Source organism: Misgurnus anguillicaudatus, chromosome 19, assembly GCF_027580225.2.
Source record: "Misgurnus anguillicaudatus chromosome 19, ASM2758022v2, whole genome shotgun sequence".
In the NCBI taxonomy this organism is placed as follows: Eukaryota; Metazoa; Chordata; class Actinopteri; order Cypriniformes; family Cobitidae; genus Misgurnus; species Misgurnus anguillicaudatus.
Window position 1 is genome coordinate 36242543 of NC_073355.2, and position 16505 is coordinate 36259047.

The window sequence follows — 16505 nt, forward strand, 5'->3', positions numbered from 1 at the left end:
ACTTGAATGGGGGAAAGACCGATATGGTTAAAATCGCTGGTTAATATACAAATTAAGCGACCAACAATTAAACCTGACATCAACTGTAGCATAAATTTGTTTTACTAAAACTCAAATTGCGCAAAAAACATTTTTCTCAGGTTGCTCCAGCTACTGCGCACGCGCACATGTTGCCAAATCCTTCGCGTCACACTTTACATACTCCTCCCCCAGGAAATCGTTGTCTTTATTGATTGGCTGATTTTACTGGAAGGCGGGACTTCCTTTGTGAGCGTTGTACTTCCCTCCATGCATAGTAATAGGTCTGGGGCGACTTGTCAGTATTTATAGTCTTTGGTGGCTACAGAGCTGTATGGGGGTTGGTAGTCTACAATTTCCTACTGAGAACCTAAATATCTATCTATATATTTAGTGATTTTGGCCACAAATGTCCATTTTTTGGCTTCTCAAAACCTTACGTACAAACAGCTGAATTTATACTAATGAATAATCAGTTTTCCATGTCATCCAAAAAAAAAATGTCAATGAGAAATCCATTTATGAATACTCAATGAGGATACATAAACCATACAAAACACATGCAAATATTTATTATGTACAAAAGAAACAGTTCTCAATTTATGTAAATGATACATCCATATTTCTAACATATCATTAGCAAATTCTAAACCATTAGCATTTTTTATTTCCTCTGTGCGATGCACTGTTGATATACTTTCTCCTATTCAGTTTAACCCTATAACTGCCACTGCCCCTTTTGAGTGGGGGGTGAAAAAGGTGATCTGCACGTTAAAATTACTATAACTCTGGCATTCTTTGGTTTAGAAGCAAAATCTTGGTCTCTTTTTTAAGAAGACAATTTATAGTTTTACACTGAGGTGTTTGAAGTTGTAAATATTAAATGACAAAAAAGTTATACCCGTTTAAATTTATTTTCAATAATAAAAATAATGCAATAAAGTATATACTCTCTAATCAAATGTATATAAAAATTAAAATGTTTTACTCTCAAAACACCACACCAATAAAGACACAAGTCTCAACTAGTTCTGAACCAAATTTTAGGTGAAAATAACAAAAAATTAAGTTTCTGTCACACTTTTAGTGGTTTTACCAACCAAGGCCACTAGGTGTCAACGGTTAGTTGCAATATCTTGTCAAAAGTTGATAAATTACTGTCTCTGCATTGTGTTTAATGCAAAAAGGTTTTGAAATATGAAAACTACATTCTTAGAGCTTTCCAACGATATATAGTTTATCAAGATTTTTGAAGATTCATATATTCATTTTGAAGAATATTAGAATTATGAATATATACGAGTTCATATGGACTCCTACTGGGTCAGTGACAAATAACAAAATGACTGTCCCTACTAAATTTCCATCATCAAATGGCCTTGAAATATGAAAACTACATTCCTAGAGCTTTCCAACAATATATAGTTTGTCAAGATTATTTCAAGTTTATAGGGTATTAGTGTTATAAATTTATAATCATTTATATGTATTCCTATGGGGTGAGTGACATTTAACAAAATAACTGTCCCTATACAAATTCTATCATCAAATGGCCTTGAAATATGAAAACTACATTCCCTGAGCTTTCCAACAATATATAGTTTGTCGAGGTTATTTCAGGTTAATGGGATATTTACAAATAAATATGTAATAACATTTTGGGCCCAACTGTTGGTCTGCGACATTTTAGAAAATGACTCTTACTACATACTTTTTTTTTCAAAATGGTGTTGATATATTAAAACTACATTCTTAGAGCTTTCCAACGGTATATAGTTTGTCAAGATTGGTGTAGGTTTAGACTATGTAATTATTGTTTTAAATATGTAATGCCAAACGTCCCACCTGTGGGACAGTGACAGTTATAGGGTTAAAGGGGACATTTCACAAGACTTTTTAAAGATGTCAAATAAATATTTTGTGTCCCCAGAGTACATATGTGAAGTTTTAGCTTTTTAAAGCAAAACTAAAGAGTTTTTGCTCTTTGCTACCCCTACAGGTTGGAAGCGTAATTGTCCATTACCACTGTCGTAAATAATTTTGCTTACTGCCCCTGAGTGGATGAACGACTGAAACTTTTTTGGAAACGTTATTTTAAGGTTAAAAAACTCTTTGGTGTTGCTTTAAAATTGCACTTTGTAGGCGTGTCCTTTAATGCAAATGAGCTGATGAAATGCTAACACTGATCACCATGATGGTGGTTTGTTAAATTAAAACTCAATTGTGCGGTCAATTATTTCTCTCTCTCTCCATCTCTCTCTCTCTTTCTGCACTGAATGGCAGTGCAGATTAATGGGCGTTATTATCATAATAAGAACCCCTTTTGACATCACAAGGGGAGCCAAATTTCAATGACCTATTTTTTCACATGCTTGCAGAGAATGGTTTACCAAAACAAAAGTTCTGTTGCACTGGGGACCCAATTATAGCACTTAAACATAGAAAAAGTCATGATATGTCCCCTTTAAATGTGCAAAAACGGATAAAAAATGAATTTTATTTCCCTGAAATGTGTCAACACTGTAGTCATTTGTGCTTTTGTGTGCTGTCTGTTTTGATCCTCTGATCATCCCGACAGCAACATTTGGTCATCCATTGGCAGCTTGTGAACATTTGCCATTATGTGCATAGTTGCACAAAACCCCTCTGCCGATATGGCAAATTTGGCTATTCACAAAGAGCAGGTGTCTGGTCCTGATAAAACAGTTATTGCATGCAGTCTTTGCAGTTCCAGGCACCAGAACGGTTTCTGCAGATCTACATTCAAAGTTAAATTGCCTCCACAGATGGCATAAAATGCCTCTCATAGTCTGAGACACAGTTCTGTTCTTCCCATTCCTCATCGTCGTCTTCATCACCACCACCACCACCTTCCTCTTCATCTGTGTCAACCATCTCACTGTAGTCTTTTCTCCAGCCATCACGCCCTGAAACGGTTTCTCTCGCTGGCTCTACATTGTCCTCTATAATCTCTCTGTCTCCATCTGGTTTGTGGTCCTGTGTGAACTCTGTATCAAGTATAGTCTCAGAGGGAGGAATGGCTGTGACGGAAATCAGGTTTTCCACAATCTCCAGTTCGGAGATCTTCAGAACTGATCCTGAGGTAGAACAGATTCCAGGCCAAACGTGCTGGAGGCAAAGACAGATTTTGTAGTATTTTGTTTAAACAAACCCAATATAAAACAGTCATGATGTAAAAATGGTTAAAAAAGATTTATATATTCTCACCTGAAAGTTTGCATGTTTAAATGATTTACTGTTTGTGGGGTCTGGAATCACCTCAAAGCACAACATGGATATAGATGAACGCAACCTGTACAGGAGGCAAATAATAATTTAAATTATCTGATAAAAAGACACCATGCATTTTCCAACTGATCTAGGTGCTGATCTAGGTGGAAACCCAGGACAGATATTGTTCACCAGCAAAAAATGCCAACAAAACGTATGCTGAGACCACCACACAGGTCTCTTAAGAAGTTATTATACCACCAGAGTAATAAAAAGCATATAGATGATGAGTAAGTATGAATAGCATAAAGTATGAATCTGATATGCAATACTTACATGAAAATAAGCACAATGAGTAGTGTCAGGACAAACAATGGTATGATTATGAATATAGCCAGCAACGTTGGGGTAACATAACCTGGGTGATAAGAGGAGATGGATTTACATGATATGTGATGTTAAATGCTTTTTGAATTTAAAGGTGCAGTGTGTAATTTTTAGAATTTTGACAGAAATGCAAAATAATATACAAAACTATATTATCAGGGGTGTATAAACACCTTTTTATAATGAACCGTTATGTTTTTATTACATTAGAATGAGACGTTTTTATCTACATACACAGAGGGTCCCCTTACGTGGAGGTCGCCATTTTGTGCCGCCATGTTTCTACAGAAACCTTTAACGGACAAACTTTTTTTACTAAGTTGTCTCTGATGATGACGTGTTTTACCGGTGGCGGCTACTGTAGCTTCTCTATGCGTTTCAAAAGCGAGGGGTGAGCAGTGGATTGAGCCGTTGGTTGCAATTTGCAACCTCACCACTAGATGCTTCTAAAATTTACACACTGCACCTTTAAACTCCTGCAATTTTAACCAGTTCTTAACACTTTATTAGTTAAAAACTATGTGAATTTGTGCTTAAAACAAGCAGAAAAATCTGCCAATGGGGTATGAAAAAAAAAATCTTGAACATTTTTCAAAAACACACTCAATTTAAAAAAAATCAAGAAAAATTATCCTACCTCATTGGCGGATTTTTTTTTTGCTAGTTTAAGCACAAGTTCAATTAAATTGTTTGTTTTTTGTCTAAAAACTATATACATTATTTTTGTAATTAAATCAAGACAAAAATACTAAGTAAGGAAGTGATTTTTCCAGTGTGCCAAATGCATAAATCTAATATATTTCATTTACATAAATCAAAAATATACCATATATTAGAAGCATTCGACATAAACACCCATGATTTTGCTACAAAAAACATTATTGAACCATGGTTTACCAATGGTAATAAATACAAAAAAATCATGGGTTAATTTTGGGTAGGGGTTAGCTCAGTTGAAAGTGTATAATGCATTTTAAAGCAATTCTCCAGCAAAATATAAAAAAATGACCCCATGATTTACTCACCCTCAAGCAATCCGAGATACACACGTCCATCATCCTTCAGACGAACACATTCTAAGTTATTTTAGTAAATGTCCAAGCTTTATAATGGAAGAAAACAGGGATCAGGGACATCAGGGAATGACTTTAAACCCCCAAAAAGTGCATTCATCCTTCACAGAAGCAATCCACATGTCTCCAAGGGGTTAAAAAAAGTCTTCTGCGGGTAAACGATGCGACCCTGCAAGAAAAATATCCACATTTCGAAATTTATAAACTGCAAAAACTAGCTTCCAGCAACAACGGCTATCTCGGACTCACACAACAACGTACATTGCGCAGTGACTCTCGTGAATCGCACGAATCCAAGATGGCGTTGTCACTAGAAGCCAGTTATCACAGTGTACAAAATTCGAAGCTAGTTATTATAGTTTATAAAGTAAAAAATATGGATAATTCTTACAAAATGGCATCAATTACCCGCAAAAGACCTCTATCAACCCATTGGAGCCGTGTGGATTTCCTCTGTGAAAGATGGATGCACCCTTTTGGGTTTCAAAGTCAGAAGTTGTTACCTAATCCCCGTTTTCTATAAGCTTGGAAAAGCAAGTTAAATAACTCCAAATGTGGTCGTCTGAAAGATGATGAACATATGGATCTCGGATTGTTCAAGAGTATCTTTTTAATATGGCAGATGTACTGTGATGGAAATTGGGAGTTACCAGGTTTATCTTCGGTTGAGAAGGTTGTTATGCTTCTCGCTCCCTCACCAGCAACCGTCACAGCGCTGACCCAGGCCTGGTACTGTTGAGCTGGCTGTAGCTCAGATATCTGGTAACTGGTTCTGTCACTGCTCACATTAACCCCTGTTAAACAGGCCCAAACACACAGGCATCCGCTTGTTAGGTCTGATGTCACACGCCACCGCTTCCTAGGTTCAAAACACCCGAGCTACCAGACAGCAATGCCATTGGAAATATCCAGAATAGTGCAACACTATTACAACCATCTACAACAACCCATTATTAGCACCCAATCAACTTAAAATCTGCAAGTATCTTGATCATTTGACATAACAAGGACCACTTACATCACAATATCCTTCATTGAAGACCACTTAAATCACAACAGTGGACAACGAAAATTGCTGTGATGCACGGTTGTGCCGATAGACAGACAATACTATGGATTACAGCAGGGGTTTTCAAACTTTATGATGGCAAGGACCACAATGATTAACCTTTTTACATATATATCTCCATATTTTGTATAAGAAACATTTTAACTGTGTTAGATAAATAAAAAATGTGATATTATAAAAGACACCAAATTTTGTTTACAAACCCAAATAATTGGCTACGCAGTAGAATTGTAAAATTTTTGCTTAGTCTTTTTTCTCTTTCTAGGGACCCCTTAGGGGCCCGCCCAGGACCCCAGGATTAGAGAACTAATCAGTCAAAAAATAAATGTTCAGTTTATGAATCTGCATGTGTGCACATGCTCTCTGTAGTTACCTGTAGCCTCATTGACTCCCACTGTGTACTGCAAAATAACACCTTTACTCTCATGCACAGGAATGTGGCTCCAAATCAAGGTGACAGAGGTGTGAGAGATGTTCTTCACATGAAACTCTGGGACTTTAGGAGGAACTGAAGCGGGAAGATGAAAAATTGACATTTACACATATAATTGACACTATACATTTACATAAAGAGCTCATAACATTTAAAACCTAATCATTTTTATGTTGAATGCTTCTAATAATATGGTATATTTTTGATTCATGTAACTGAAATATGTTACATGAATCAAAAATATGAATGAATAAGAATGAAGAAGTTCAATATTTTTTCTTACCCCGTTGGCAGATTTTTTTGCTTGTTATAAGCACAAATATAGATTTTTTTAAACTAAAAACTAGACTTATTTTCTTAGGTCATTTTGTTTATCAAGAAAAAGCATCTTAATTTAAGAATTTTTAGATATTTTTTCTGAAAACAAGACAAAAATTCTAATTTTTTGCAGTGCAGAGGCTTTTATTCAAAGTAACTTACAAGGTATTAGGGATGTTCATTTCAGTTTATTTTCACGACCGACAACCACAGCTTGTTAACCGAACATTAACCGTTAATCAATAATAAATGCTTACCTTTGATTAACGGTTAATCGGTCAATATGAACATCCTTACATTTTTTATATCATCAGTATGTGTGCTCCATGAGTTTAACCCCACAACCTTTTGCGCGTTTACGCAATGCTCTACCACTGAGCTGTAGCCGCTTATGGAACGGCTGAAATTCCACAAGGGGGCGTATTTGTTCCTCAGACGTTGCACAATAAACGTGACATCCGAATATATTCATTATAAATCGTGAATGAAAAGTGAGAATGTCCGTTAGTGAACTAATTGTATACACTATTTATATCGTAATTCGGTCAGAAACGTCAAGATTGTGAGATGAACAAATCGTTTTGGATTAAAAGGCTTGAATATTCCATTTCCTTGGACTTTTGGGGATTTATGAACAATTTGTTTTGGACTATTTCACCGTAGCGGATAAAGGGAAGATTTTGAAGGTAAGTAAATATCCTAAATGGGCGCCGCCCGGTTCATGTAACTAACAACTTGATTATAGTTTTATGACTGCTAAAAATCATATTATTCGTTGTGTGTGCGCTTAATGTAATCCTGAAAGTATAAGCTTTTCAACGATGTGCCGCATGAACGTATATTTTGAAGATTTAATGCTTCAAAATTACAATGAGGTAATGCAGCCTCACGTGCAAGGAAGGGGGTGTACCGTGTACGGCACAGTGTTCCTTATCAGGTTAAAGGCGCACATTGCATTAATTACTGATGACATAATACATTGACTACTATTTCTTGTATCTTACATCTCTTAAGTTGAATATTGCCCAATTTGCAGATAAACATGGAAAGGTTTTCTCTTTTAGGTATTAGAAATCTAAGATCTCATTCTGAGAAATTATGGTGAAGTCTGATCAGTAGTGAAATCAATAAAATAATGTTTAACATACCTCCCTGAAGTGTGTACGCAAGTGTGGATCTGAGAAAGTTGCTGCTGTTGTCGATGACAGCAAATAATGACACATTATAAGCAGTGTAGTTTCTGAATTCACCTGTGGATGGAGACAAACTCAACATCACCAACATAGTTCTGATGAAAATGAAATCTTGACACATGCTAACATAAGCGTATAAAAATTCACCTGTAAATGTGACAGAACTTTGGGTTTTATTTACTCGGGTCCAGTTCAAGCAGGAAGTGTGAGACGGCTCTACGGACACATGCTGGACCACATACTCCTGTATGTTCTTAGATAACCAAGAAGGCACTGACCATGAGACCACCAGCTTCTGATTCATCTCTGTAACACTCAAATTCACACCTGGTGTTGACAGACCTATAGGATATAAAAATGCACGTATGTATTATATAAATAAATAAACAAACAACAATACAACTGTATAAGGCAAATACCTGTCAAAACTCATTGAAGCTTTTACAAAAAATCACACAAAGGCACTAATCAATCACAAATATCAAACCGATACAGTGTTTCAATCTCAACCCTAAAATATAATCCATAAGTATTTAGTAATTTTATTTTCGGTGGCAACATATGTTGACAGACCCTGCACAGGAAGTGCCAACAATGTGGGATCAGATGTTGAAATCGAAGTGTTGGCTGACACAAAAACATCCTTAACACCCGGAAGCAGTGAAAAATGGCGGAGCCTCTGGCAGCCCTCATCACCCGATTGCTGACTTTTCGTGTCTCTCCGTTGTCTGGTAACCTGTTTGATCTCAGTGCCGTTCTCCAACTTAAACGTCACTATATAGTTATTAATCTCTCCTCTAGCCTGATACACGGGCATCTCCTTTAGACAGGAAAGAATAAACCCTAATTATAAGATGTGCTGGTTTGTTATTGGCTCACTGAAAAGGATCAGAATGACGCATTATGGAAGGATAGGATGCCTACCTTCCAAAAGACGTTGCAGATGGATTTCTCAAAATTAGGGGGGCAATCACTCCAAACATCCAGCTTTCCGACCGGTGCTGAAAGAACATTAGGGGCACATTTAGAGTCACCAACACGGTCCATATTATACAGACATAGTAAGTCTATAGTTATATTAGACGTTAAATGTGCACTATAATCCTGTTCCTTAAAATTGTAGTCAATTGTAATCAAAAAAGTAATGCTCCATAATGCTCACAAAACGTTTATATTGCTTTTATGTGAAAGAAGTGTAGCAAAAACTACTTACTGTGTCACTAAATTGCCTTATTTGTACGGGATTACTATTACCTGGTGTTGACCTTTAGTCATTTGTAATAATTGTGAAGGTTGTCTATAATCTTAATCGGCCATGTTTGTAAATTGTAAAACAAAAATTCCCCCACAAATGACCTTTCATATTTCACCGAGCATAAGTTTTATCACTCAGGAGCAGTGTTGGGGGTAACGCATTGCAAGTAACGCACATTACGTAATAATATTACTTTTCTGAAGTAACGAGTAAAGTAACGCATTACTTTATAAATCTACGCATTAACATTTGAGTTACTTTTTTTTCAAGTAATGCAAGTTACAGTTTAATTATAAAAATTAATGTAATGAATTAAATTGAACATGGTCACGTAGAATTACGCACTGCGTGCGCGCCTGAGCGGGAATAGTTTGAGTCGGCAGTCCAGAGCTTGACATTTTTGTGATAAAAATATAAAATTTACAGTCATATAAAACACCTGCAAGGCCTGAAAGAGATCAAGCCTCAGACAAGTAAGAAAAAGTAACTTAAAAGTAACGTAAGCATTACTTTCCATGAAAAGTAACTAAGTAACGTAATTAGTTACTTTTTGGGGGAGTAACTTAATATTGTAATGCATTACTTTTAAAAAATAACTTTCCCCAACACTGCTGAGGGGCCATGCAAATTTATTTTATCCTTATGAGGAACAATTACTGTCTGAATCAGGGTTAATGTGTATATGTGTAGACTTTAGTCTGACCTGCAGGAGGAGTCCTGACCGAATACACTGAAGTCCAGTTACTTATAACTTTATGTTCAAGTTCTTGATGTTCTTCATTTTCTTCGTGTTCTTCATGTTCACAGCGACATCGTACACGAAACTGGTACTCTGTGAACGGTTGAGGGTCTTCCAACCAAAATGAGACTTGATAATCATCAACCTGCAAGAGAGTCACATTCTGTTGAATAAATATTAGCTAGAAATTAAACATACCATACATAAGTTAAAATTTTTACGAAAGTGGTTGACTGATATGACTTTTACATTTATGCATTGGGCTTTTATCCAAAGTGACTTACAGTGCATCACAAGGTATATATTTTTTACCAGTATGTGTGTTACCTGGGTTCAAACCCATGATCTTTTGCAATGCTAACGCAATACATATACAAAAACTAATTTTACAAAAATGAATAAACATCCCAAAGCGTCCCAAGCTGCATCAGGTCTAAAAGCAGATGCTACTGAACTTTTCCTCATTACATTGAATGATAAATCAGTACTGATACACAACATCATCTTTTCCTGGTACCTTAGTCCAATTTACATCATCGACTGTGTGATACTGGACTTCACACTTCTTGCCTGAGAAGCCCGGGATGTCACAGCTCATTTCCCAGAAAATCTCCAGTGGTGAAGAGGTGTGGTTAGTAATGTCAGGCGTGGCTGGTCGAACTGAAGAAAAAAAACAGCAAACTGAAATAATAGTATTGACTCTACTGACAAAATCAAAACAGGGTGGGATGACGAGAGAAAGAAACGGATACAAACACAGAAGAAAAAATATGACCCCCATGTCCAGAAGGGGGCGACAATGACACCAGAATCAACCAGAATAACAATAAGCTGTAAGTAACAAATACATGCAAAACCTAAGTAAATAAATAAAACTATAACTAGCGCATATTTACCATATACTTAACTATTTGTTCATACTTCCAATGTTGTTAATACCATATTGCAAATGACATTTGTATGCATGTAACAGTCACATATTACAGCACAGCCATATCCAAAATACTTCCAAAATATTTTTTCCTACTATGGAAGTCAATGGTCACTATCTGCTGTGTGTTTACCATAATTTCTCAAAATATCTTCTTTTGTGTTCATCAGAAAAAAGAAATCCATACAGGTTTCGATGCAACGCGAGGATGAGTAAATAATGACAGAATTTTCATTTTAAGGTGAACTATTCCTTTAATGTGATGTCACACTGACAAAGCCCCGCCCACAGCCACTGACTGACAGTCCTGCATTACCATAGTTTCCGCCCTCAGCGTGTACAACCCAAATATGTGCGTTTTGGACATTTTGGTTATAATAAATAATCTGTGTGATATAGAGGGTATGCACGTGATGTCATCTTCGGCGAAAGTGACTGCAGGTACGCCCACTGAGTGGCAAAAGACAGTGTGAAATCAGCGAAAACACAGGGAAAACGCATCTAAATGGGAAAAAGCTGTTGTGCGATAAACTGTACTAACAGATTTAACAAGAATTCGGAGCTATCGTTTTACAGACTGCCAAAAAACACCGAAAGGAGAAGTAAATGGATCGTCCATGCCCACGTCCACTGACCACAGGTGAGTTGACAAGTTGCTAGGGTCACTATCAAGTGCAACTAAATTAAATTTTTGCTGATAATTGTCAGTTATACTGACATTTTCACGGCCACCGCTAGAACAGACAGCCATTTTGCTAAATATTTTGCCACTTAAAAGCGCGAGCTCCAGTGTGGTCACGTGGAAAAGTGCCGTTAATGCATACCCTGTATTTTGAGCTACCTTCACAGGCACATTCTGGGCACACCTGAGACGTATATAACATCTGGTAAAAATGGGCATAATAGGTGACCTTTAACCTTCAGAACAGTTTGCTGCACAACTGCCAACTACAACTGTCAGATAATGTAGAGGAAATGAGGATGTAAAAGTGACTTACTGATACTGTGTGTGTTAAATTTAAACTGCTGTGACTCTGCCGTACCCAGCACATTTCTGGCAGTGACCCAAACTGTCATTTCATTGCATTTCTCATATTCAGAACGCTTTATGACGCAATGCTCATTTTCACTCACTTTGGACCAAATTTCCCTGTATGTAAACAAACAAACGCTGTTAGTTGGTTATGTAAAAACATTTAAATATATGCAGTTTGCGAATGCTTACATTGCATTCATGCATTTCAATCTTTGACATGACTTTACTCGGTCAATATTAAAAATATCAAGGTTATATTTTCACACAATGTACTTTATGCAGGATGATTTTTTTGTACAAAGCAATACATCACTTAAATGCCTTTAGCTAGATTTTCATACACAGGTCCCAAATGCTTCATTTAAAAAAACTGTGGCAAACAGGCAATGTATACATGTATGAATTTCTATATCATCTAATTGTGGTGTCACATTCGTACCCCATATGATCTTCCCAGTATAGGGTGTAAATAGTTGGCATCACTGGCTTATAGGCTGTACTCCAGGAGCAGTGTATATCCATATCCATATCCATATCCATGTGTTCTATAACACAGTCAGGACGTGATGGAGGAGATGGGGGATCTGGAAGAGAGCAGAATGTTAAAAAACAATTGAACAAAAAATTGGAGGGTGATAAAACAGAAGCATACGCGCGGTTGTGCAGCAAGTGACCAAAAACAGGAAGTCGTAAGGATAATACTTCAAAGCAAGACACTGGGGTGCGTACTTCCTTCCAGGCTTAATTTGGACGATGCATGCACATACTCTCTTAAATGAATGTTTCAGGTTTAGAAGTGAGTTAAGTAAAGATTACGGAGTGTCCGTTTTTAAAAATTGTCTTTAGGAATGCAATTACAATGGATGTCATTGCTGCCAGGTAATAAAGAGTGTATTATGTGAGCTTTAAATTTATGAATAAGAATTATGATTAAGTATCACAGATCCAATTCCTGTGGGTGGGGTTTTCTCTGCAAACTCCTGATAACCTTATCATGATAAGCCAATTCCTAATAACCCAGCAGCACCCAGCCTGTGAGTTGACCAACTTATTAAGGCAAATAAAAATAGATTTATTCATTAACAATGTTAGCAAGCCATTACCACAGTAGTTATTGGTCTAATGTTACCATGTTTGAATACTTGTGTCAATACTTTTGATAAATTATGTGCAGTAACATTTATCCTGATCACTTGCCCCCAAAAACTATGCATACACATTTCTGCGATTGCAACCCGAAATTACTGTCTGTAGTAATATGAAATGTCATTGCACCAGGGTCAACATTATGCAGTTTGCATGAATACTAAAATCTTTCCTGTGTGACATCATATCCTGTGATACTCACTTCCTCCTAATACTGTAACGTTACATGTATGCTCTTTATTGTCCCTGCACTTCAGCATACAGCGAATATGTCCCCTGTGTTCAGATGCAACGGAAATGACAAAAGGGTTGGAGATGTTGGCACAGGTATTGGGTAGCTGATGTCTCTGCACAGGTGTCATAACATCAAGCTGGCAGAAATCACAGTTGAGCGGGATTCCCTGAGAACTTGTGAGGCACACAACGGATACATTGTCTGCTATAGGTAGAGATTGGTTCCACCAGCAGTTTACATTTACTACAGATGAAGCTGGGGGAAACAAAAACCAAAAAATGAGATCAATAACAAGTTGGGGCAATACAATTATTAACCACTTTATGTCAATTCTTCAGTTATTCACTGGCTAAGGATTTATTATAAGGTTTAATTAGTTAATGCATTAAAAATATGAACTAACAATGAGCTAAATATTTTTGCATTTCTAAATCTTTATTAATGTAAGGTAATATCAATACAAAGGTATCAAAATGTTATGTTAAATCAACATCAAGGAGAAGGTTGAATCAACATTGAATTACCTTGTTATTTTGCTAATTGAATGAACGTTGAACAAACAACTGACATTATTTCAACCAAATTTCAACGCTGATTTTTAAGCATTTTATTAACCATTTGCAATTGTTTTGCATTAACTATTGTATCAACGTTGTTTCAACGTTGAATCAACATCAAGGACAATGTTGAATCTACATTGAATTACCTTTTGATTTTGCAAATTTAATAAACATAGAACAAACAACTGATATTATTTCAACCAAATTTCAACGCTGATTTTTGAGCATTTTATTAACCTTCTGCAGTCATTTAGCATTAACTGTTGAATCAACATCAAGGATAAGGTTAAATCAACATTGAATTACCTTTTGATTTTGCAAATTGAATCAACGTTGAACAAACAACTGACATTATTTCAACCAAATTTTAACGCTGATTTTTAAGCATTTTATTAAACTTTTGCAATAGTTTAGCATTAACTGTTGTATCAACGTTGTTTTAACGTTGAATCAACATCAAGGACAAGGTTGAATCAACATTGAATTACCTTGTGATTTTGCTCATTGGATCAACGTTGAACAAACAACTGACATTATTTCAACCAAATTTCAACATTGATTTTTAAGCATTTTATTAACCTTTTGCAATTGTTTAGCATTAACAGTTGTATCAATGTTGTTTCAACATTGAATCAACATCAAGGACAAGGTTAAAATTACCTTTTGATTTTGCAAAGTGAATCAACGTTGAACAAACAACTGACATAAGTTCAACCAAATTTCAACGTTGATTTTTAAGCATTTTATCAACCTTTTGCAATCATTTAGACTTAACAGTTGAATCAACGCTGAATTACCTTTTGTTTTTGCAATTGAATCAACGTTGAACAAACAACTGACAATATTTCAACCAAATTTCAACGTTAATTTGCAAGCATTTTAATAACCTTTAGCGATTGTTTAGCATTAACTGTTGTATCAGCGTTGAAACAAGAACTGACATTATTTCAACCATTTTTCAACGTTAATGGTCAGACATGCCTGCTGGGATGTTCTTATTCATTGTTAGTTCATGTTAACTATACTGTTAACAAAACAATCTGAACGTTGTAAAGTTTTGATGTAATAATAGTGTAAATGTTTAATGTATATGTCAGAATGCTGCTAAATATTTTTCTTCAATATCATTAACAGTCCAATTTTTAACAGAATCTATAAACAAGCATAAAAACAACATCCACCTTACCTTGACAGCATATCCACAAGTATATTAGTATATAAAAACACAAGATGAAGTTTGTCCATGCCATCGCTCACGGCATTCACGCCTGCAAAAAATCCAGTATTGCGCAACGTACCGTTATATCTATAGCTTCAGTATAGGAGTAGCCTACGTTACGCGAGTAGTCGCGTGAACTCCGAAATTCGTGACCCTTTTGCTTATTTCGCTACAAACTAACATCGCTAAACCTTAGACGCATAAGAACATCCACCAAGCTGTTTTCCTGGGTTAAAATAAATTAAAACACTTGTCTACATCCTGGCACGCGCAACTTTGTTTCCTAGGATACTGTTCATTTGCGTTTCTATAAATATATGTTGTAAATGTCAATTTTAGCCGATTTAGTCGCAGTCACTACGATTCACAAACTTTAAAACGTCAAAATAGTTAAACGGTAACGCATAAAGTTATGTACACTCACTGACTGTACGAGACGACTTTGAAGCATGCTTTACTGGAAAGCCGCGCCCCATTTGCTGATGTAATATGTCTGACCAATCAAGTCAGGGACTGTCTTAACTTCTATTTCTTTCAGTGTAGCTGTAGCTTAATTTTAAAGAACTTACAGTAAACAAGTGCTGCGTGTGGTAATATTTAAATCAACTGTAGTTTAAAAAACTAAAATAATAAAGGAAATGCTTTAAATAAAGCGTATTTAACTAAGTTAGGGAGGAGCATTATGTAATCCAACCAATCAGCGCGAAGAGGGATTCACATAGCCTTCTCTTACCTCCGTCCCGTGACAGTTTGTGCAGCATCTCACGCCTCACTCTCTGCTGTTTCATACCAGTTGAAGAGGGGGCAGTAGGTGAGAGGGGGCACAAAGTAACCCTTTTTTGATTTGGCTCTATCATTCAAAAAATATTTAAGTTAGATTCATATTTTTTTGACACTGAAAGTGACAGGAGTGCAAACGTTACAACTTACCCCATAGGCACAAACATAGGGTTTGTTGTAACACCTTTTTTTTCAAGGGCTGCACAATTAAGACAAAAAATCTTAATTGTCAGTTATTTCCCCTGATATTATATTAACAATTATCATTTTAATTAATAATATTTACATTTCATTATCATTGTATACCTAAGGCTTAATTGTAACAACTTAATTGTGACAACTAGCCCAGCTGTGTAAAAATGTTTTTTTTAATCCCAGCTATCAGTGACTAGAAGTTGCTGACATGTTTTAAAATGGTGTTATGTTTTAGGTAACAAGAGAGTGATTAAAAATAATAGGTGATGGTTGGATTTGGTGATTTACACACTCAACTTGAAAAAAATCGGAAAAAAACATAAGATGAAGAAATTTACTTCCATGCCTGTAAAACACTCTTTGTTCAATATCTTAACCAAAACACAGAAAAAAAACTAAAGCACAGATTGCTCGGCCCTGTATGTAAAGAAGCCGTGTTGCAATTAACCCCGCGTTAGTTTGTGCCCAGCTCACCCTTACTCTGGGTTTAGGCTAAAGATTAATTTCAGAATTTCTTAGTATATAAGATCCTATTTTGTTTTATTAAGCCAATATATCTCTGTTAGCATATATATTGCTGTACGCGAAACCCTCTGGCCAGTCAAAATATTGTTTATTTCCAGGTTCAAATAAAAACCTCCCAGATTTTTAAGGGTGACTCCCTGTTTGTTCACATTTCAGACAAGA

At 36.0% G+C, this 16505-nt stretch overlaps 1 protein-coding gene and 1 long non-coding RNA gene across 2 annotated transcripts; one reads left to right on the forward strand and one right to left on the reverse strand.

Moving 5' to 3' along the window:
- The first annotated feature begins 41 nt into the window (after positions 1-41).
- LOC141351117 (uncharacterized) lies at positions 42-2038 on the forward strand. Its single transcript, XR_012359331.1, has 2 exons — positions 42-728; positions 1887-2038. It is a non-coding gene; the product is annotated as an uncharacterized lncRNA (long non-coding RNA).
- il12rb2l (interleukin 12 receptor, beta 2a, like) lies at positions 1892-15319 on the reverse strand. Its single transcript, XM_055194686.2, has 15 exons — positions 14811-15319; positions 13032-13319; positions 12123-12267; positions 11646-11797; positions 10234-10376; positions 9681-9861; positions 8647-8723; positions 8296-8542; positions 7870-8064; positions 7678-7779; positions 6152-6286; positions 5360-5503; positions 3586-3667; positions 3247-3331; positions 1892-3147 (listed from the first exon to the last, which is right to left on the reverse strand). The coding sequence occupies exons 1-15, from the start codon at positions 14872-14874 to the stop codon at positions 2788-2790; spliced, it is 2400 nt and encodes a 799-aa protein (XP_055050661.2). The 5' UTR covers positions 14875-15319; the 3' UTR covers positions 1892-2787.
- Positions 15320-16505: the final 1186 nt, after the last annotated feature.

Excerpts from the sequence above, each read along its gene's own strand:
- il12rb2l (XM_055194686.2), bottom strand. The coding sequence starts at position 14,874 with ATGGCATGGACAAACTTCATCTTGTGTTTTTATATACTAATATACTTG. Across the intron at positions 8,065-8,295 it reads GTTGGCACTTCCTGTGCAGG|GTCTGTCAACACCAGGTGTG; the intron begins GTCTGTCAACAT and ends TATATCCTATAG. Across the intron at positions 3,332-3,585 it reads CTCATTGTGCTTATTTTCAT|GTTGCGTTCATCTATATCCA; the intron begins GTAAGTATTGCA and ends CCTCCTGTACAG.